This window comes from Onthophagus taurus, chromosome 2 (genome assembly GCF_036711975.1).
Source record: "Onthophagus taurus isolate NC chromosome 2, IU_Otau_3.0, whole genome shotgun sequence".
Taxonomy (NCBI): domain Eukaryota; kingdom Metazoa; phylum Arthropoda; class Insecta; order Coleoptera; family Scarabaeidae; genus Onthophagus; species Onthophagus taurus.
Genome location: NC_091967.1, coordinates 5,324,064 through 5,345,011, shown reverse-complemented (window position 1 = coordinate 5,345,011; position 20,948 = coordinate 5,324,064). Strand labels below are relative to the sequence as shown.

General features: G+C 32.4%; 1 protein-coding gene and 1 long non-coding RNA gene across 5 annotated transcripts; one reads left to right on the top strand and one right to left on the bottom strand.

The window, feature by feature from the left end:
• Positions 1 to 23: 23 nt before the first annotated feature.
• On the bottom strand, positions 24 to 20,620 carry LOC111427171 (Glutamate receptor interacting protein). Of its 4 annotated transcripts, none has more exons than XM_023062169.2 (13): positions 20,412 to 20,620; positions 18,505 to 18,651; positions 14,633 to 14,778; positions 10,642 to 10,791; positions 3,784 to 3,993; positions 3,558 to 3,723; positions 3,009 to 3,502; positions 2,813 to 2,929; positions 2,565 to 2,760; positions 2,286 to 2,503; positions 1,514 to 2,017; positions 1,263 to 1,370; positions 24 to 920 (listed from the first exon to the last, which is right to left on the bottom strand). In XM_023062169.2, the coding sequence occupies exons 3-13, from the start codon at positions 14,712 to 14,714 to the stop codon at positions 241 to 243; spliced, it is 2,925 nt and encodes a 974-aa protein (XP_022917937.2). In that variant the 5' UTR covers positions 14,715 to 14,778; positions 18,505 to 18,651; positions 20,412 to 20,620; the 3' UTR covers positions 24 to 240. The 4 variants fall into 4 exon arrangements, with proteins under 4 accessions (XP_022917937.2, XP_071050064.1, XP_022917936.2 ...); XM_071193963.1 differs by lacking the exon at positions 18,505 to 18,651 and having other exon boundaries at positions 20,412 to 20,485; positions 20,555 to 20,608; XM_023062168.2 differs by lacking the exon at positions 18,505 to 18,651.
• LOC139428926 (uncharacterized) lies at positions 16,560 to 18,243 on the top strand. Its single transcript, XR_011639602.1, has 3 exons — positions 16,560 to 17,127; positions 17,193 to 17,750; positions 17,877 to 18,243. It is a non-coding gene; the product is annotated as an uncharacterized lncRNA (long non-coding RNA).
• Positions 20,621 to 20,948: the final 328 nt, after the last annotated feature.

The window sequence follows — 20,948 nt, the reverse complement described above, 5'->3', positions numbered from 1 at the left end:
AGATAATTAAAGAGGAACTCTGCTTTGCTCTTAAATATCTTTATTTCAACTTATAAATGACGTAATCAAATACCACGAGTTATCCATCAAAATTGATTAAAATAACTTTTGGCATTAAATTACAAACTTAAAAAAACTTAAAAGATACAAAATAAATACACCTTTTTTCAGTAATATGGAATTTGATAAAGAAATAATCTAAAATATTTTTAAATGTAATCGAATAGTTTTTGTAGCTTTTTAAAAACTTTTAACGATCGTACTCTGACTACCTAAAAACCCCCCATTTCCAACCAAACAATCATTAAAGGTTCTTTCGGGACTACTACAACAAACGTAGGGATTCCTACTGACGATTAATTCGATTCTATCACCAGCGGAAGCGATTAACGGTACGGTTAAGCAACAATCGAACTCGACCGTCTTGGTCTCATTCACTTGCACGATTCGATCGAAGGGTTTTAACAACCCGACAATATCAGCCGGACCGCCCTTTCTAATCCTATTGATGTAGACCCCCTTCTCGTACAAACCATCACTTACGCTAAACCCGTAATCGTCGTAAACCGAATCTTTGTACAACGTCACGTGATAGACTTCATTATCTAATATGCTTTCGTTTGAAAACGTCCCTTTCAAACGCTGTTGTTCGGGGTGATAACGATAAATTGACGTGTCATATTTGAGGGTGTTTGTAAAATTATAATTGGGTAACGGTAAAGGGCTTGGGCAGAACGTGGTCTCTTCAGCGTCCGAATAAAATTGTAATTGGGAGTCGTGTTTATTACGGTGCAATGATGGTGGTTTCGATGAGTGGTGGTTGTTTTCGTCGGTTTGGTGTTGTTGATGGGTTGTTGAGGACGTCGTTGAAATCGGTTCGCTTATTACGCTCTCGTGGTCTTTAACGGGGTTTATACAATCTGCAATTAAATAATAAAAAATTAATTAATTAAATTTTAAATAATTTTATTGAATGAGTTCGTAAAAGCTCTAACAGGTTCAATTCTCTAAAGATTAGCTTTTAATTGCAACCCCGTCGAATACTTTTTGTCGTGGTAAATCGATTGTCGACGCACAGCGTGCATTTCGTTTCCGGGTTGCACCTGATTTTCTGTAGGCTATCTCGAGTTATTAAAAAGTCTCTTTTTTCAGTGATAAAATGGATTTCCGGGAAGATTCAAAGGCTGACGACAAGATCAAAGGAAGATTAATTCCTTTTTGGAATCAATTAGTAATCATTATTTTATTTTTATAAAACTTACCGTTATCTAAAATTTCCCCTTGGTTGCTATCCCAAGAGTGTACGGCACTATCTAAACTCATCAATCCTGGACTCGAATAGGTACACCTTGAATCATCAGTCAATATATCTGAAGGGAAAAGATATCAATCAAAAACACCTACTAAAGATATTTAACTTTTAAGAAACTTAAAACGCGATCAATCATATCACAATTTTAAACTTTATTTGTTTATTTTGTAGTTTATAGATGGTTTAAAAAGTTTTTTTTACCATTTTGATTTAAATTCCTCGCTATTTTCAATTGAACCCGATCGCCGGCGCTTTGCAACAACCGAATCGCATCGGACAACGGTCTCAAATCCAAACTTTCCCCGTTTATTGCCAAAATCCGATCGCCGACGTGTAAAGCACCAGTCTTTTCGGCTAGGCCACCTTCCGTCAATCGTGACAAGACTATCGGTTCCGAACAATCTTCGCTGCCGCTGATCGTGATCCCCAAAGGGCCTCCGTATCTCACCAATTCCACGGTGTACACGACACTATCCAAGGACAAATTCGAATTATCCGTTTCCGTTTTTTCTACTTTTAACGTTACGATATCGTTGGCGGACGTTTGTAAGATATCAAAAGCTGTTTCTATTGACATACGATCCAATTGGCGATTATCCACCGCCAAGAGACGATCGCCTGCGTGTAAGGTTCCGGTTCTATGCGCTATTGATCCACGACGTATTTCAGAAATTATAAATGGTTCATCTGGACGATGTTTTGATGCTTTAAAAATTAAAAATATTAATCATTGTTTATAACATAGCATGGAATTAACAGATTTTTTAATTGTTATTCAGTACTAGATTGTTGTATACATTTATTGAACCAAAAGTAGAACCAACGCTAGACCTAGAAATAGAAACATTCGGATTTAGCTGTCTTAAGAGACGCTCGGCTAAACCCGATTGTTTCTAGTTCTAGATCTAGTGTTAGTTCTAGTGCTAGCTCTAGTTTTAGTTGTTATTTACAGTATTTGAATTTTAGTGCATACCTGTTATTGTTATACCTAAACCACCACCTCTTTTAACTAATTTAACAGTAAAAACTCCACTACTTGGTACAATAGTATCAGCAACATCAAATCCTACTTGTAGAATAATTTTGCTTCCATCCGAAGCCATTTCAAGAATCGAATTGATTTCTTGAACGGTCAAGTTAGATTGGTGGTTAACTGAAACAATTCTATCGCCGGTTTGAAGACATCCACATCTAATAAAATGAAAAGAAAGAGAAAAATTTCGATTTATAAATATATTTTATGTAAGAATACCTGTGAGCCGGCGTATCAGGTGCAATTCGATTTATAACTATATCTCCCGTTCTGTTTTCACCACCACCGTGATCGTTATTCGTTGTATTTGAAACGAAAAGGCCGTAACCTTTACCTCGTTCCCCGATTAACGTAATCGTTAGAGTTTCGGTGTGATAAACAGCCAAATTTGGCGTATAAGACAAGAAATTGGTACCTAATTGATTCAAATTAAATAAAAATGTTTCTTAATCAAAACGAGAACTTACCTGAATCTATCTCCAACGATTTTGGAACCGAACTCTGTCTAAATCTTCCCTTATTTCTCGATCTTCGTGAATTAATCGTACTAAATCCGGATATGCTAGGACTATTTGGATATTGACCTATAAAAATCATTTAAATTTTAAGTTTTTTAACCTTGAACATTTCTTTTTATCGACCTTAACTTCAATTTGTACTCACCTGAAAGATAATTTCTCGAGGGAACCCTTTGAAACGTATGGTACGGTAAAATTTGAAGTTTTCTCGCATCCCTAAGCAAACTTTCAGCATCTTCGCTTGATCCGTTAAACTCTTCCATTGTGATATTATCAATGGCTAATATTTGATCGCCAACATTTAAAGCACCACACCTGTCGGCAACGCTGGCCGGAATAATATTAGAAATAAAAATACCTGCGGTTAAAATGTCTTCAGTTGAATTTAAATCACAACAATTTCCCAAAATTAATCCTAAATCCTCGTTCATTTGCCTGTCTATTTCGACTAGTAACGGCCCGGTCGCGTATTTAACCGATTCCATAATATTTACATCGTATTCAATCGTTAAATTGGTAAATGGGCCGTTATTTTGAGATGCCTCTTTAAGCAGTTTTTGCGCTTCGATTAATGTTTTATTAATAAGTGGTTGACTATCGACTTTTAAAAGACGATCACCGGGTTTAATTAAACCACTCCTAAAAATCGGAGTATAACAAATAATAACTATGTAAATAATTTGTGTTTTATTACCTGTAAGCTGGCCCATTTGTTCTAACTTGAGTAATGACTAAAGGTTTGCTTAAATGGGGTTGTTCTAAAACCGTACCGCCTCTTAACGTAATTCCTAAAGACCCCTCAAGACGCTCAATAGAAATTTCAGCAATTTTCGAAGTTAAACATAGAGAATTTTCCGAGACTAACCCCAAAATAATAAATTAATAAAACATATTTTTAAAACTTAATAAATCTAATTTACCAAAATTAGGTAAAGAATACTCAATTTCCAACAAAGCATTTCCATCAACGTTATCTAACAGTGTGGTAACATCTTCCGGTCGCATTCTCGACGTATTTATGCCATTAATAGAATGTATTTTATCTCCTGGTACAAGTTGGTCGCTTGTTAAAGCCACCGATCCGGGACGTAAAGAAGCGATGCTCGGACATTGGTCGATTTCGGAGTGCCCTAAAAGAAAAATCAATTCAAATCATTTTATACCGAACGGTTTAAATGAACGCCATTTGAGCGCTAATTTTAGATTGCGCCCGCGATCTCTTTGAGGTGAAAATAACTCAAATTAAGCAGAAACGCGGGCCCGAATCGTCCCAATTAACCCCGATTAATGTATCTGGAGTGTTTTAAAAGCTCGAAAATGGCTTGTATTTTTAAAAGCGAGACAAGTCCGCCTAAATAAACGTTTTTTTAGATTTAGGAATTGGGTCGTGGAAATTGGAGGAGTTAATCCAGATAAAAATTATGGTTATTTTCTAAATAAAATTAAATCTTGCAACTCACAGGCTATAATCACAGTCGTTAATTTATTTTTAAATTTTTGTTGACACTATTAATATAAAGTTTGTTGCAGTAACATCAAATCGTCTTGAATTTATTATTTACATATATTGCGAGTTTCGCTATTTCACGGATGTATATTGAATTAATAATCAAGGCCGGATAACCAAAAATTAAACCGACAATCATTGTTATCCCAAATATAACTGCCAGTTTGTGCTAACAACACCATAAAAATTTGAGTAAAAAATAATCGATTAAGTTAACTGGATGTCATAAAAGTTAATGGTATAAATGGCTGTAGTTAGTGCACTGCTGTCATTTTCCAGGCATTATTCATAACTTAACTTATAATCAATATAATGAAAAAGAATTGAGGAGCAATAGGAAGGTTTGAAGACATTAGAGCAACATGATAAGAAATTGGAAGAAGCGCTGGCTGCAAGTAAGCCATGTGACGAGGATCTAAAACGAAGATGGGAAAATCTAAGGAAACTAGCTTTAGAACTTTGCAGTCTGCAAGTAATGAATACAAGATAGAAACGAACTGCTTGGTGAAATGACAAAATTTATGGGGAGATAAAGAAGAACAAGATGCTATGGTATTGGACACAAAGAGAGATAGCTGGCTAAAGTTCGGCGAAATACAAAAGGAAATGACAAGCTGTTTTCCAAGACCACAAAGAGTTTTGGAAGTGGAAAAAAAAGAGTACTTGAAACAAAGAAGGGACAAGAAAGGAAAAATATTGGGTTATTATCTTTGTTGATGGAGAGAATATTTCAAAAACGTCTTAAATAGACGGTGCCAGGAGAAAATGAGGAGCAAGATATTTCAGAGCAAGAATTAACAAGCTTTGAAGTTGGAGAAGGATGTAGAAACTCCTTCTTAAGTGAAAGAAAAGTGGAGTATAATAGATGTTGCCAGAAGTAGAATGAGACAAGGGGTGTTGAGTTCGGTGCTGTTTATTGTCAGAATGGATGGGATTGTAAAAAGAACAACAGTGCGGTTTGAACTATGAGTTTTTGCCGATGATGTGGTGTACTGTACCAGGTACTGGTTACCTATCATTTGAAAAATCTAAGATCTAATCAACATATTTTTAGTGATAAAGTATTGTCATTCATTAACGAGTTAAAATTATTGCCAGTATTAATTTGCTAATTTCATTTGTGGATTGACACAGATTAGGGACTTGAGGATTATATTCCAAATTGTCTGTGTTTCAAAGCAAACATTGGTTACGAAGCCAGTTGCGGTTCCTTCCATTTCTAATCGCTTCGTCAACGTCGTGTTAACGTTTTGTAGAATTATTAATAGCAACTTCTTCGACTCAATTATTTGTTTTATACTCCCACCTCTTGTACAAACGTATTTCAGAAATCTCCCATCTTGGAATTTTGCAATCTGCAAATGGTGTTGATACGCTTGGTGCTAATAAATCAGTTTTAAGATCATTTTTACTTGCTTGCAATAACAAAACGTTTATAATATATTCGTTCAAAACAAACATAATATTATCACTTATGATGAAAAATTTTATATTGACGTTTTCATTTCGAATTTGACATTTTAAATATTATTTACCAACTTAAATCATAAAAATCACTAAAATTTTTACGTCAAATTTAAGTTTTTTAAATTTCTTTATTAACTCTCTACAATAAGCTTATTAAACGTATTTATAAGAAAAGCATTGTTCTAACTAAAAGTTGGGTCATTTGTAATACACAACAAACAAGAAGGATGAGGTGACAGGTTATTTGTCGTTAGTTTTCGAAACGGTGACATTTACTGTCTCTGCCCATTTATCACCGGGTTATTTCAACAGGACTTTTTAGTATTTGTACTGTTCTAAATCGATTTTTTTTCGGTAAGGGAACATGTTCGGTGTCATATTCACCTAAACCATTGCGAGATCACTTAATTTACCACCGGATACGTCTTCGTTAACATCAACGTCGTGTTTGGTATTGACTCGTTCCATGCATAATGCATTAATCTATCGCAATTTATTGCCTCTAACGATTAATTTGCTTCATTTAACATGGTTTTAATGACGCATCATATTCATATTTTTTCTATATCTGTCAATGTCAAATTTTTAGGGTTTCTGTTGGTATTACCTAGGATTCTTTAAAATTTATATTGATTTTTTGTTTCCGTTGATTTAGCCGTATCTAACCCTATCTAGTGTTAGTTCTAGTTTTAGTTCAATAAAACTATGCAACATAGTGATATCTTATGTTAACTAGCGCTACCTACCACTGTCACTAGAACTAACATTAGAACTATAAAAAAAAACATTCAGACATGTTGCATTTTATGTGGGACAAAATAAGTATATTACATGTTAAGTAAAATTCACTGCATTTATTTGTGAAAACATATAAAACCAAAAAATATTTAAAAAAATTTCTTTTTAAATAACGAAAGTTCAAACGTCAGCATGACATATAACAAAATTCCCTGTTAATTTTGCCAATTGTTACCAACTTCACAACAATTTGACAGTTATCTTATTACAGAAGTTGTGTTTATATGATTTTGGGTATTTTATTGAATACATTATTGTATTGGTTGTTATAATTTGATGTGCACAAATTATTATTTCCTCTATAAATAAAAAATTGTAATATTATGGATAATTATTTAATTACCTGTTTGTGTTATTATTGATATTTATTCATCATTATGCAGTCATTATAAAGTCTCTAAATAACTCCCTTTCACAGATATTATGGACCGCATCGAACCCTCAGGGTTTTCATAGGGATAGATACAAATACAATCAATATCTACTAATAACTCACTATGAATAATATTGTACGTGTTCAATTGTTTTGGAAATTCGGTTTTGTCTGGTAATTATAAATTCAAGAGCTATTGTTATTTGATAAACTTATTTTGATATATTGTTATTCACCGTTGAATAATTAAAGTTTTTTAAAAATCGTAAAACATAAATCTTACTATTTTTGTGTTTTCTTTGTTTAGGTGATCTGGCGATGGAACTACTCTTGAATTTGGTACAAAGAGCCAAGTTTTCGTTGGAATTTCTCATGAAAGTTACCGATCCTTTCCCGCCGACTTGCGACGTCGAGGATAAACTCTTCGAACGCGGTCTTAAGCTGGCGGGGAGCTTAAAAGAAGAGAACATATTCCCTTCGACGCCGATGTCTCGAGGATTTTCAAATTCACTCTCGGCGCCAAGGGGACCACTTTTACGACTTACGCGCGATGCCGCACCGCGTAGACACTTTCGTGCTCGATCCGAGAAGGTTTATTTTTAAACTCACCAAGTTGCGTACGCAAACTCATCCTCAGCGCAAACGTAGATACACTCGTAGAGATGCTTACAATAAAACCAAACCGATATACATAGGTACATAATTAAAATTTATTCGATGGCTTTTCGGTTTAATTAGGTTTTGGCTTCGATTCGATTATGTTTCATTTTATTGGATAGTCCTTATAATCACTTAACTAGATCGTTATTGGATTCAAATGGAGTATCTAAACGTGAATTTATTTAAATGCAAATCACGATTTCCCGTTTTCTCTACTGAAACATCCCCGATTTCGTGTCACGTAAGATACAGATATCCCAAACGCGTACTAAAAGGCTTCAAAAAACGGTATTTTATCCGAAATATTGTGTTTTGAGTTTAAAGTTTATGACAATGCTACCAGATAAAATGTAGTTAAACAAGTAAAACTACGGTCGTTCGCATTCCAAAAACGTTTTATGGATGCCTGTTTTATTACAGTTGCCGAAGCGAACACAAACGAAAAAATAGGTGAACAGATGCTCTCCGAACTGGTTCAAATAAATCTTAAATAAATCGATGCTCAAAGTGAAAGTAAACAAACGAAGAAAAAGAAAGAAAAGTTAAGCTCGTTTTTGGACACTGATCATTTGTGGAGGAGTAACTTCTAGAAGAAGATTGTATTAAGCTAAAAATAATTTTAAGTTTCGGTTTGTGTCGGGTCTCCCTTTCACGAGCAGTGACAAATTCGTACCGGATATTCTTCGCTTTACATTTATAAATAGATCGCTTTTATAACTCGACACCGCAAACACACGCACGTACAATAATAACCATCAGCACCTGTCCTCGTGTTTACGTTTCCCTTTTTAATTTAATTATAATTCTTAATACTTAAATATCGTAACCTTTTCAACCAATTCTTTTCATTCATGAATTTAGTAAAAAATGCGTTAAAAGAAATGAAAACTTAGTGTGATAGAGTGAGATAAATAAACTACAGAAACGGTGAATAAAAGAAGTCTTTATATCGAAAATAGTTTCTTTTTGAATGTATAATCCAAGAACGAGGATGATATTGCTGTTTTGATATTATTGGTCAAATTCGTCTTGTAAACGGAATTATATTTGTAGTTGAGTTCTTATAACTTCATTCGGGATATTATTTTAAATTTTTATCAAAAACATACTCAATACTATCATCATTATAGCGGTTCAATACAGCATGCGAGATTTCTCGCAACCAACACGCAATTTTTTTCTATTCTATGTATCCTCTGTGATAATTCGTCATCGCCTCTTTGACACCCTGCGCCCATGTTCTTCGGGGTCGCCCTCTTCTATGCTTTCCTGGTTTGATACACCGCCAGATCCTTTTTTGGCAATCTATTTTCACCCATTCTATTCAAATGTCAACTACAAATACTACTCATACAACTCATCTACTAAATACTGGTATCAATCAATGAATGTTGGATCTAATTATTATATTATTATGTATATTGTATGGATACCGCAATCAATAAGTGGATGTTGGAATCAAATATTACATTTTACTACTTATAACCATATAATAGTATATTAAAAAACAAGTTTCGTAAGACACGTTTGAAATGCACGAATTCAAGTGCTTTAAGTCTTATGAAACGTGTTTTTTATGCTATTTTTTGTAATTCGCGTTTTTATCCTTTTTTTTTCTCAAAAATAAAATAAATTTGAGAATGTAGGGAAATAGGTATGTAGCAGTTGGTAACAACGTAACACTTGAAAATAGAAATTTGAATTGACAATTAGAAACTGTCAAAACACAAAATATATTCACCTGACAAAAATGTTTCATGTATACCTCCCAAAATAAGAGAAATTGCTCAGAGTTCAATGTCCTCATCATTGTGGACCTTGTATTCGATGCTAAAAACGCGTTTAAACATCCATAGACAAACATTGTCACATTGACAACTAGAAAAATTAATGACCCAATGTCACCAACTTGAACTGGTTCCATAAAATGTTACTAAAATCTCATTACAGCATCGGATGCTGTAAGGAGTCTCATTACAGCACCCGTTTGAGTACTGTTATAGCTTTCATTATCGTCGCGAATTACAAAAACAAAATTTAACCTCTGGATATTGAAATAAATCATATCAAATCCTGGAGTCATCTATTACACACTGAAATCTTACATTGCTTACTGGAAACAACTACTAGATTGTGGTTTTAGCTATTATGGAAATTGCATCTAATTCCTAGATACTGGAACTAATCGCTATGCGACCTGCGTCTCTCAGCTAGATATTTGAATCACTTTGGGACACTGAAATAATTCATAGAATACTGGAATCATCAACCTGATACTGTTACCAACCAAATACTAGATTTTGGTTCTAGTCACTGTGTAATCAACTGGATATTGATATCACCCACGAGCAACTGGAATCGTACACTAGATACTGGAATCAATCACGATAATCTGGAGATACAAGTACCTTTACTGGAGATTTTAAAGATTCGATGGGTTGGATTTGTGATGAGAGGTGCTATATTTGATGGGTCGATATCCCTTTTGTACCAGTAGAACCTCAAACATTCTTTTATAATCCCAAATAGCTTCATTTCTCAAATCCACACTTTTTGGGAGTAACTCATAACAATGTTAAACAAATTAAGCAATGGAAGAGATTTGAATTGATAAACAATACTGTGTTCAAGTATAAACATTTGTTGTTGCACAAATATTTTTGGGATCAAAGAGGACAAAGTAAATCACCCCTAATAAATGCCAATTTGTTATAAAGAACGTATTTTGCAAACAAAATTCGATAAAAAACGTTTTATAACCTTTAAATATATTCGAATTTTTGGCTATTATTTGATTTTATATTTCCATTTCAATTTTTATTCGGTTTATTTTTCGTTTCCTGCATGTTATTAAATAATTTTAAATTCAAATCGTTTCAATTCGAGTTAATAAACTTTACACAACAGATTGAGTTCGACGTATAGTTAGTTTGAAAGTTTTGTTTAATTTAATTCGGTCTAAATTATACGTACCTGATGATAATATAATTCCCAAATTTTCCCCAGGTTTCCTTCTCAATTGAACCGTAGCTAAATACGAATTCTGGTGTAAAGTTTCGTGTAAACTGTTTCCTGAATGTTTTCCAGAATCTTCGGAAAACGTTGGCGATCTCGATTTGAATTCTAAATGGACATAAAAGAAAACAATCAATATAAACAAAAATAATGAGATACGTAAAACAACGCGGTATCATTACCCTTAGCAGTTAATTTGTGTGACGTGAACAAAACGAAAAGAAAGATAAATTACACATGTTGGAGCTCGAACTAATCAATTCTCCACGCCCCAAAAGCTTTCAAGTTTTTTTAGGTCGTATTTGAACGGTTTTGAATGTTTTTAGTAGACCTACCCTAAACCTTTTTTGTCTTTTAACAAATGTTTGAAATTTAAAGCCGTTTCGTAATCCAATATTGGAGTCTTTTAAGCAATTAGAAGATAAATAAATGATAAGAGAAGTGAAAATCGATGTGTTCTAAATTTTTTATTTGAATTGTTAAAAAAATATTATCTTCTCATAAATATAATCTTTCATAAATATATAGTAGTTCCAGATCAATCGAAAATTGACATATAAGTCATTTAAGTTATGAAAATCCTGAAGGCATTGGATTTTAGTTATAAATTTAAGGGTGTCTTTATGCCGTTGCTGTGGAGGCGATAAAAATTTAAAACCCGCCGCTTTCTCGACCAAGTTCGCCGTTGCAGACGCGGTTAGTAAATTTTGAATAAATCCCCGGCCCGTTTTCGTATAACGTTGGCGGTTTTATGACTGCCATGCTCATGATACGTGTCCGAATTTTGTTAGAAAAGACAGTGTGAAAAAAGTGTCTCGATGGATAACGGTAAGAACCCAAGTGTTTGGTCGTTGTATTTTTCTCTTATCTTTTAAGCTCTTAAAAAAGATTTATAAGATGTTGGACTAAGTACGATCGCTTAGAAACTAACTCAACCAACAGATGTTTTGGACATAAAATTTTATAATCGTTTAACATATGTTCTTGGATCATGTGTTTTTAGAAAAAAATTACAAAACCAGAAAGTATAAATTTAATAAAAAAAATTAATGATCGATGTGAAGTATTTTTTTTGTTAAACGGAATTACATCCGATTTTGAACGAGACCAATTCCTGAACGAGAAAATCAACTCTAAAAAAAATCTCCGTTGGGATATTATTTTTTAAACACAACCTCGTTTGAAAAATGAAGTTTGCCTTCTTATTGAGGTATTCCTAGGAGAAAATGGTAAAATTGATGAAACTGGAAAAAGCACCTCCATGTTTTGAAATGCAGCTGCAAGAGTATTTACTTAATAACTTGATAAGTAATATCCAATTTGAACTTTAACTTATATACTTCAATTAAATTTTTTATTCATTAACATCGCATAGAGGTGAAACATTTTATCAAAAAGATAATAAAACTCAGACTTAAATTGTCTCGTTACATCCTAAGAAGCAAAGTGCTTTGGGAGTTATTAATAACATAATTATGCTTTTGGGAAAAACGCAATTAACTTTAATTTGCTCAGCTATCCTCGCAGGTCATATCAAACTCTTATTTGGCATTTATTACATGCATACCATAGTATACATAAAAATACAAGACCTGCAACATAAACTTGTTGCAACTGAAAGATCACTTAGATAAAATCGTATTGTTGTTCTTTGTTACTAATAAGGATTAAATAAAAACGTTTGAATCATTTCAATAATATGAACATTTTGAGATTATTGAGTTTCCACTGACTCTTGTTGTATTGTATTTTTTCTTCGGCTCCTTGTTCTTAAAACTTTCTGTCCCGTGGATTTTATTTCTTACATGCGTAAAAACAACAAATAAACACAAGGTGTCATCAACATTGATTAATATCTTGCTGAAATCATTTTGAGGTTATACTCTAAATATTTGACATTTCATTTGACAGTTTGAAATAATAGCTATCTTCATTACAGATTCTTTACAATAAAAAAATGTTTTAGAAAATAACTGTTTAATATTCTCTACGATAGTAATAATAATAGAAAATAGTATACTGTGTTGAAAACTGAAGAACTTTCGAAAGACATTAGTCGGAAAGTTTAGTCTGAAATTCAAGTGTTTGGGGAGAGTTTTCGAACTAAGAAGTTGGTAGTACCGGGTCGTTTTCATTTAAAACTTACCAAATAGTTATTTTCTATTTTACGTAATTATTTTTTACTTTTTGCACGTTATGACGACAGTTATATTTGTCGTTTCACGGTAATTTAGTTGTCTTCTCGCTGCTTATTATTGTTGTTAGCCACCGTGACCGGGCCACTTAGAAGTTGGAAATAGAGACTCTCTCCCCAGATAGCTCTTAAAAGCGCTCATAAATTAAGAGACATCGCGCATCCGAATTAGAACCGAATTTAGAGCTAAAGTTATGACACATAAACTCTAAGTATCTAAAAAAAACATTTTGCAAACTAAAATAGTTAGTTTAATTATAGTTTTCGAACAAAAAATATAATTTAAAGTTACGTTTGTGACATTAAATTGGTGGTAAATTGATAAATTAAAAATTTAAGATTGACCAACGATAAAATAACGAAATAACTACTTCACTGTATCAACATGGTGAATAAATGATTCAAGTTATCGATTATTTTATTGCCAAAAGATATCGTTCATTGTTGCCGATAACTCAATTTCGAGTGTCTCCACTTATATTGGTTCGTTTCATTTCAATTAAGATCGTAATTGGTTTAAATTACCCACCATCAATTAATACACCATTTTCAGTATAGTGAGACTCTCATTTTTGAAGTTATTGTTTTATTTCCTATTTTGCTTCGTCATATGCACGAGCCATATAGTGGTACACAAATCCGTTGTAAATCACCAAAAGTGGCTTCTGACATTAATAACAGAAACCGACGTTAATTTCGCAAATTTCTCACTAATTACAGCAGTCGGGCGAAGCGAGGAGCAAACCCCGCGACATCTAGACGTCTATTTTGGGACCTGCACAGATGCGCTAGAGGTGCCAACAACCTCTTCAACTTTAAACTTAAACCTCAACGTCGTCTACTTAACCGGTATACGTAATATCATGTTTGATTAAATAAAAACTTAAGAAAGTTATTATTCTACTTTTACATATACGTGATATATACGTATATATATATTTATTAAAGGACGTTGTGTTCCTCTGTGTTATGTTGGCTACACTTTTGACTTTATGGCTAAGATTTTCTAAGTTCTAAAGGAAATTATATTGCTGGGATGAAGAAATTAGTTGACCTATACTATGGTTGATCATCAACAACCTCTATTACAAGATGCCTAGAGGTAGATAACCTGGATTGTTATATTAATGTGTTGCGTTAAAAATATGAAATAAGTTTGTGTATCGTGAGTCAATCCTTGCAGGAATACTCAGGTTTTGCTGTTATCAAATGCTTTGTGGAAGTCTAGGAATATCAGGTATATAAGTAGGTTGTATTCTGTTTGTAACAATCTTGGCCAACAGTTCGTATAGATCTGATAAGAGACTGATGATAGTTTTCAATGTTGCGTTCATCACCTCTGTTGAGAAGAGTGACATGACTTCTGCATTATTCCATGTGTGTTAATGTAATGTGCATATCTACATCTACATTTGCCAAAGTTGTAATGTCGTGGCAATGAACAACTCTTACTTTTTTGAAGAATATAAGCACTGAATGATGTGAATTAAAAATAATACTAATCTGAGATTAAATGATTAAAATCGCTTATTAATTATCATCAGGAAAGCGAATTCCAAACCTAGCGAGTTTTTAATTAGGAAAATCCATAATTGATGCAATACACATCGTGAAGTGTATTCGAAAAAATGAAAAGGAAGAATTGATGAAAGGGAATAGGATAATTTTCGTGTTTGAGTTGTCTTAAAATAAGATACTCAGAGATGTTAATGTATTATTTGAATAATATATCTTATTTTATTTCAATTAACTTACCATATAATTCCATTCCATTACTTTGAGTGATATGATTCGTATAAACATGACTGTTTCTTGCTAAAACCTTCCAAAGTTTCATCTTTTTCTAGTATTTATAAATTTAAACCAATTTTGTAAAGACATTTCCATTCATTTTGGGATTTCTGTAAAAGAAAAATTCCATTACACAATAAATCACATTTCAAGTTGAATTTCTTAAATATTTTGCCTTTGGATGAGTGTTTGTTTGAGTATTCGAACATTCGTCCACAGTTATTTTCCTTTCTTATTGTGTCTAAAAGCGTCCGACTGAGTGAGTGAGCGGATAGAAGCTTTTGGGTTCTTTTTAAAAGCACCGAAGTAAAGAGGGATAACGAATAAACGGACAACAAAAAAAGAAGCTTTCTTATATAAAAAAAAATTCAAACTCAACCTTTCTTTGTAAACAAACGGAAACATGTTCGAAATATTTATTTTAATAGCACATCTTAAAGAAAACGAAATTAAAATTAATTAAGGATCCTCAGAAAATCGATTTTAAAATATTAGCTCGCGATGTTGACTCGCTTCAACGAGACGTTAGATTCAAACTTTGAAGAATTAAATATTCACCGTTTTCCTTTATAAATATTAGAGCACACTTTAAAAAGTTTTTAGTTTAGGTATTGAAAAAGATATCAATCATGTTGCAACATGAAAAGCAAGCGGCAAGTATCTCAACTAGTTCAGTCTATCTAAAAGTTGTATTAGTTTGATAATTAAACTGATTTTCATTAACTAAAGTCGTTAATTGAAAATTTTACTTGATGTGAGTTTGGTATCAATTTAATCCCATTAAAACATATTAAAACTTGAGAAAGTGCTGCAAAATTGTTGTTAAATTTCCGCGTCTGGATTATATTAAAGTCAAGTTGAAAGGGTTCAATAACACTGTCTTCTTTGGTATTGATGCTATTTCCAACATTAAAACGACGTTTCTCATCAGTCGATTCTCGTTCGATTTGGTCTCATTTCAGGCGGATTAGCTGAGCTCGCTCGCTAATTTTGTTCTCAAGCGAGAGTAATTAAGAACTCAAGCAACGACGGACGTCTGCTTTGTGTTTTCTGTTGCGTCAAACTTGTTACACTCGTTGTTTTAGCTCCATTTCGGAAGCGTTTCGCAGCGCGTACAATCACGTTTAAATTACAAATTATAATCGGCGTCGAGCGGCAATTAAAACTTTAACCAACACAAAACTACGTTATGTACCATTATTCAAATTTTCTCATTACAAAAACGAAAAATAATTTAATTAAAAAGCTACAAATAATAATTCGACCAAGGTAAACGCGAATAAATAGAATGTGCAAATCACAGAATTCTGATTAAATTTAAAATTGAAACACTAAGTTGTAACACTACTAATTAACAGGGATAAAATTAAAAACGTATTATTATTTTTTTTTAATTTTTTCATTCGACAATGTTATTCCACAAGATTGGATAGCATCTGAATTACTGTTTTTAGAAGCACAGAGGCGCTATTCCAGCTCAGATAACACGGACACGAAGGCGCCAAAACAAAGCGGACTCGGGCATGGCAGGTTGAAATACGGAAAACACTCTCGGCTCGCTATAAAATGTAGCTACTACCTGGATAGGGCGAAATAAACCGATTTCGTATCAAAAGTGGAAACGTCGCATAAAGCCACATACCATTCAACTGAGATTAGTTCGTTTTAATCGTTTTGTTATTTTCTTGTTTACACATTAACTATTTTAAACCGATTTACGCGTTCATGTTTGTTCGAGTATTTTAGCATCAAAGGGATTTTTGTTTAAAAAATGTTAAAAATAAGAATATAAATTGAAAAAGTGTTATCGTTTTAAATTGTGTTGTTAGTTGCTATTAATATTTTGTTTTAATATTGAGTTATGTATATTTTCGAAAATAACTTTACTCATAAATCAATAACATCCAAAATCTAGATAGAGATGGTCAGATTATATGGAAATAAGAAACGTGATTTAGTCTTCCATTGGATAAATCTTATCTTGTGTAAGCAGTATCTAACAATCTACGAAATGTGTAAATATGAAATTTGCTCAGAGATGGTCCTAGTTGTCAATGTAATTACTGTCAAACCGCGTTATTGGCGGTATTTCCATTTATTAACATTTGACAAAGACTTACAAGTCACAACGGTAAGGTTTATACGATAGCATAATTTATAATTACGTCGATTTTGAGCTTTGAAGTTACGAAATGTGGAGAGTATTGATTTTCTGTTATCCTTTGAAGAAAAACTGCTGCAGATTCGTATCAAATGCTTGTCGAAGGTTTCTCACCGTAATCCGTGGTCTTGATAAATCACTTTGAGTAGTTTAAAAAATTCAAATTGAACCAAAGATATATTATGATTAATTAAAACCTTTCGAAACCGTTAATTCTAAACGCTACCGACAACAAATGAACAAATTGAATCAAGCTTTTCGAATCTATACCACGATAATATCTAGTTTTTTGTCATCAGTAAGTAGTTGGTCTATTATAAGGAGGATCAAGTCGTCTATTTTTCAAATCTTGTCTTCTACCAGGAGTGCCTAATCGCCTGCAAATGTCTTCTATTAGCAATATTTTTTAGTAGTATCTAGTTTTATTATAAGAAGAATATTGTCTTACAATGGAAGTATTTTTTTCTCAGTATCTAGTCTTCTATTAGGAGTGCCTAGTCTTCTATTAGTAATATCTACACTTCTGCCAACAGTAAGTAGTCTTTTACTGCCAGTATTTGGTCTTCTATTAGACTTGCCTAATCCTAAAAAATAACCGACCTAACCTAAACAGATTAATTTTTGTTAGTTTACAGTTTTGCCACCGGAGCGCTGTCATCAGAGCCACAACGTTTTATCTTCTTATACTACTTCGTAGTTCAAGGCTTAGGTTAGAAAATTTAAGGTTAATTTTACGTAGATTCGACAACGCTTGGCTCTAGCAAAATTTGAACTCTCTTCGGTGTGCTTCGATGTCAATTTGCGCGGCCTTATATACCCTTTTTGGACAAAGGCATCTTGGATATCCAAATTTGATCGTCTCAGTTTGAATCTGGGCTCTCTGATTGGTTGATTAAGTGGCGGGAATTATAAATTACACAGGTTGGCCAAAATAATTGATTTTTTTAAAGAAAATAACTATCAATTTTGAAAATATTCGAAATTATTAATAAACTTTAAATTTGATTAAGATTTTGTAATTTTCTTGCTAATTTTTCGTTTTTTTAGATAAACGCGCTTTCGGATGTCAATTTCCTTCGAGAAAGTCGTAATTTGATGTTGAAGTTTGGAAATGAAAAATTGGAATTTAGATATAAAAAATGATACCGAAATGGATGGAATTGCGGCCTATGGGTTAAATCGATACAATCTATCGATCTCGCATGTTTTTAAAGTCTAAAATCGTCTGAAAAGTTGCTAAAATTTAATACCTGTCAAAAATGTAAATGACAAGGTCAAATTTGAAGGTCATGGACTTCAATGAATTACCTTTTTCTTGTACATCGCCCTAATTTTTCTTAAATCTAAACGAAAATCATAACAAAACGTAACTACTTACCTAATCCATAATACAAAATTTCTTAAATTTAATTAGTCTTTTTTCTGTTTCTGAAGAAACAGAAAGGTTCTAATGATGGGCGTAGGAAGCACATTGTCATTTAAAATTGTGCAGTATGTCTCAGCGTTGAGCTTACTATGAATTGAAGACCCCCCCAAGCTTATCGATGTTTCTTACAAAACATTAGCCGAGTAGCTCGGTTAGATTTACTGATCAAAGACTTATGAGCGGAAGCACTACCATTAAAATCAAACAAATGTGCTTCCTGACGGATTGTATTCATCAAAACAAGTTTACCTTATGGTTGTCGAAACCATCCTGGCGTACTTCTCTGGCAGAAGGATAGAGTTTTCTACCTTCATCATCTAGTCTTCTGCTAGCAGTATCTAGACTTCTATTAGAAGTGTCTAATTGTTCATTAACAGTCTTGGTCAATCTAAATATCTAAAAATGACGTATTCTACATATTCTACGTTACATATTCTAAGTGAAGTAAATTTTTCAATCAAGAGGAACATTAAGAGTTGTGTAAAATCTAGTTTAATATACATATATATGATATGGTGCTAAGATTCCGAAACCGGTAGAAACAAAAATCCCAAAACTATAAATATTACTTATTAAATTATGGTGATTTAAACTGACTATGTTAATATTTTTAAAATTTTTAACTGATAGTTTATAATTTTAGGTTGTCTAAAATGAGAAATTCGAATTTGATGCTAATTTTGTGATTGATAAACGACCATGTAGGTCGGTGTCATATCGTAAATCCCGTATTTACCATTTAATTAAATCTATTTAAATATCAACAGTTACGGACTGTATAAATACCTAAATCCAAACGATTGAAGTAGTACAAATAAAAATATTTTTTCCACCGACTTTTTGAATTATCCTGTATTTAAATAAAAATTAAATATAAAAGATATATATCTTTAACAAACTGTGAGTGAAACGGAAGAAGATAACAAAAGTAATTTCGTAATACACAACTAGATCTTATTACGTTTATAAAATAATACTGTTGTTTATAATCAGATGAAACCGGACATCAAGCTGGTGTTTAAAGTAGTTCTTTATTATCAATTAGGCTTTATAAAATAAACTTTAATAGAGCTGTTTATTTTATGAAGCTACCTTTACATGTTTTTGAATTATATATTTCGATATTAAAACATATATTGAAAATAGATGATCTCTGCATGTGAAATAAAATTGAATCTATACATATTTTATGTCTCGGGGGAAATACATAATAAAAATATAGGAGATGCCAATATTTTAAATAATAAAAGAAATTTTCTTTGAAAAGACGTAAAGAGAATGATATAATAGGAAAATAATAATGATGAAAACTAAAAGATTTTCAAGAGTTATAGAATATGGCTAACTGGAAAGCTTTACAGCGTGGTCTCGTCGTTGTCTTTGTGAGTGAGCTATTTCCGTTCGCGAACGGTGAATCAATGTCTTTCTCCGGCGATAAATTTAGTCTTTGGGGTGACGCGACTCCAACATTTCAAACTCCCTTTTTCCTGATTCTGTAATTCAACTGCTAATTGTCATTATATTCTTTGAACTATTGATGCTCGTCAAAGGTAAAATGTAATTTTATTAAATTTATTATCTATTACAGTTAATTAATTTTCTCTAAGTAATCAAATAAAAAATATTTTTAACCATTAGTTGAATCAGTCTGGACACTCAATCTGTTCTAAGTAGACGGATGGGAACCATATGAAAGACATCTGTTACTTCACCCAGACTTCCTTAGGTACTATAAAAGTTTTGAAGAATGATTGAAACGTTTTATTTTATTTCATTGTTATAAAGAGGACTTCTAAATTATAATATTTGAAAACTAACACGTTGGTTAACAATGTTAACGATCGATAGAAACGTTAGGATACGGTCTAATTGTTATATCTATAGAATGTAAACATTTGGTTTTGGTGAAGCTTCGGTAAACTTGGATGGTATAAACGTACAATAATTTTATTTTAAATTGATAAACAAATTTCACCCGGTTTGTGGCATTGTTTATTGAAAGTTTATTCATGTTTTAGTTAAATGAAATCAACGATTAATTTCAAACGTAACTCGATACCAATAAATGGAATTGAATTTACACTAACAATACACTTGTTTTGATTTCATTCGATAATATTAAAAAATAATTTTTAACAATCTAAAACATAACTTACCTAACTTGCAAACTCAACTTAAATAATACCATTTGATGAAGTCAATTTTGAAAGTTTCTTTTTAATTAATAAAACTATAAATGAAACATTATTATGAAACAAAGAAAAACCACTTTTTATTTAATTTATTGTTTATTCATTACAAATTTCACCGTTAAAACCCGATAAAACGGCTTGTTTCAGGACATCTCTAGCACTCGGCGGTCTGAAAGCAACTGAACTGAAATCCATCCAAAGAGCTTGATGCGCGCCTTACGGTTATAGTTCGGCGAACACATAGTAACCCCATAGGTGGCGTTGCATAATTTATTATTAATTAAATAATGTTAATTCAACCATGACAATATAACCCTTTTATTATTATGTTACTTCTTTTTATTATTTCTTCTTTTTTCGAGTAAATATGACGGTAATAATTTAGAAAATAAAAAGTTCACTCCAAAAACTTTTAAAAATTTCTCTTATTATATTTCACCGGGGTTTTATGGTTGGTGAAATTTCTTTCGTTCAAATTCCTGCAAAGGGTGGAGCTTATAA

Bases quoted from the DNA above. Each gene is read 5' to 3' on its own strand.
- LOC111427171 (XM_023062169.2), bottom strand. From the start codon at position 14,714: ATGAAACTTTGGAAGGTTTTAGCAAGAAACAGTCATGTTTATACGAAT. The intron at 3,994-10,641 runs GTACGTATAATT...TTTTTCTTTTAG, and splicing joins GGGAATTATATTATCATCAG to GGCACTCCGAAATCGACCAA. The intron at 2,018-2,285 runs GTATGCACTAAA...TAATTTTTAAAG, and splicing joins TTTAGGTATAACAATAACAG to CATCAAAACATCGTCCAGAT.